We start from the raw sequence: 1,464 nt of genomic DNA, 5'->3' as shown, positions 1-1,464 counted from the left end.
CTTCATTGACAAACACGTGCACCTAGTTGCGGGATGGGTCACCGCTTGTATCCCCATTCTGATAAGCATTAGTATTTTACTATTTTATCGTTATTATAGTAGTTTACTGTTTTGTTGTTATTGTATTATTTTTCAGACTTTCTTGTTATTGTAGTAGTTTTTAGATTTTATTGTTATGGTATCTATTATCATCTATATTTATTAGAGCAACTACTCCAACGATTAAAAATAATAAAATATTAATACTAAACACGAAAATGGTCACAATATACTTGATTGAAAGAGATGCAATACAAAGACAATGACAATAACAAGTACATATGCATTTTTAGAATAAAATATTTGATACAAAATGATAACTAAATTCATCTAACAATAGTTCGAAAACATTTAACAAGTTTGAGGTTGGAGCGTTAGGACATCTTCACCTGGTATGACCTTCTTGCAGACAAAGACCGCATCTCTTCTCCGAGTGCTCCATAGCGTCTATCTCATTCCGCAGTCGTGTCAAAACTGGTCTTTCCTTTTCGTTTCGCAGCATGGAGGGGTTGGGGTTAAGCCTTGCACCATACCATGAGCTCCACATCTTTTCGAGTATTGGCGGAAACTCCATCTGATAAACCTTGAAAATTGAACCCATTTGGTAAGCGGGATCCACAAAGGTTCCCCACTCAATGCTCACTACAGCACATGTTGCAAGTGCATGACGACATAGATAATGCAAATATTGGAATAGCCGATAGTCACATGTACCCAAATTCAGCCGAACATAATAGGAAGTATGGCTCCACCCTTCTAGAAGCTCCACTTCCTCCACACTGAATAGCAATGTTAGACTATCATAGTGGGTGACTCTCATCTTTGACAAGGTCTCTCTGTTCTTCTCTATAGCTGCTAACAGTAGTTGTTGCGAGAGAATAGCCTAACCACCTTGCAATTGGGCGTGCGCTTTAGAACCTTTGCGCACAAATAGTTGTTGCAACCTCTTATAAGTTGCCCTCACAATAGGCACCAGGGGACGGTTCCTCGTTCTCCTTAAAACAACATTGATACACTCAGAGGGATTCGTCGTCATGTGGCCATACTTACGACCTCCATCACAATGTTGGTGGCATGGAGCCATAGTTTCTTTCTAAACCTCAGTGCCTACTCTAACATATTGATAATCCCCTCAAGGGATCCAAGTACCACTCACATCCCTCCTTGCTTGGATTATACGCTGCATTGATAAGATACCTCTTGTCCTCTACAAATTTAAATATGGTATTAAAGTTGGAACCCATATGATGTATGCAATAAGCATGGTGAGCTGTTAGCGAATGCCAACCACTATTGGGTGCATTAAGGGAAGCGTGTATGACTTGAAATCTATCAGATATCACGAAGCACAACATACTACTCCGTCACATGTTGCAGCATTAGCCTAGCATGTACGTCGATCATTACCCTTACATGCTGATCAGC

The 1,464-nt window shown here is 40.0% G+C and overlaps 1 protein-coding gene across 1 annotated transcript; it reads right to left on the bottom strand.

Moving 5' to 3' along the window:
• Positions 1-424: 424 nt before the first annotated feature.
• LOC148575064 (uncharacterized) lies at positions 425-859 on the bottom strand. Its single transcript, XM_088506032.1, has one exon. The coding sequence runs from the start codon at positions 857-859 to the stop codon at positions 425-427; it is 435 nt and encodes a 144-aa protein (XP_088362158.1).
• Positions 860-1,464: the final 605 nt, after the last annotated feature.

Source organism: Arachis ipaensis, chromosome B2 (genome assembly GCF_059453495.1).
Source record: "Arachis ipaensis isolate K30076 ecotype BB chromosome B2, ASM5945349v1, whole genome shotgun sequence".
NCBI lineage: Eukaryota > Viridiplantae > Streptophyta > Magnoliopsida > Fabales > Fabaceae > Arachis > Arachis ipaensis.
The sequence above is the reverse complement of the archived record's forward strand: the minus strand, read 5'-3'. Positions and strand labels throughout refer to the sequence as shown.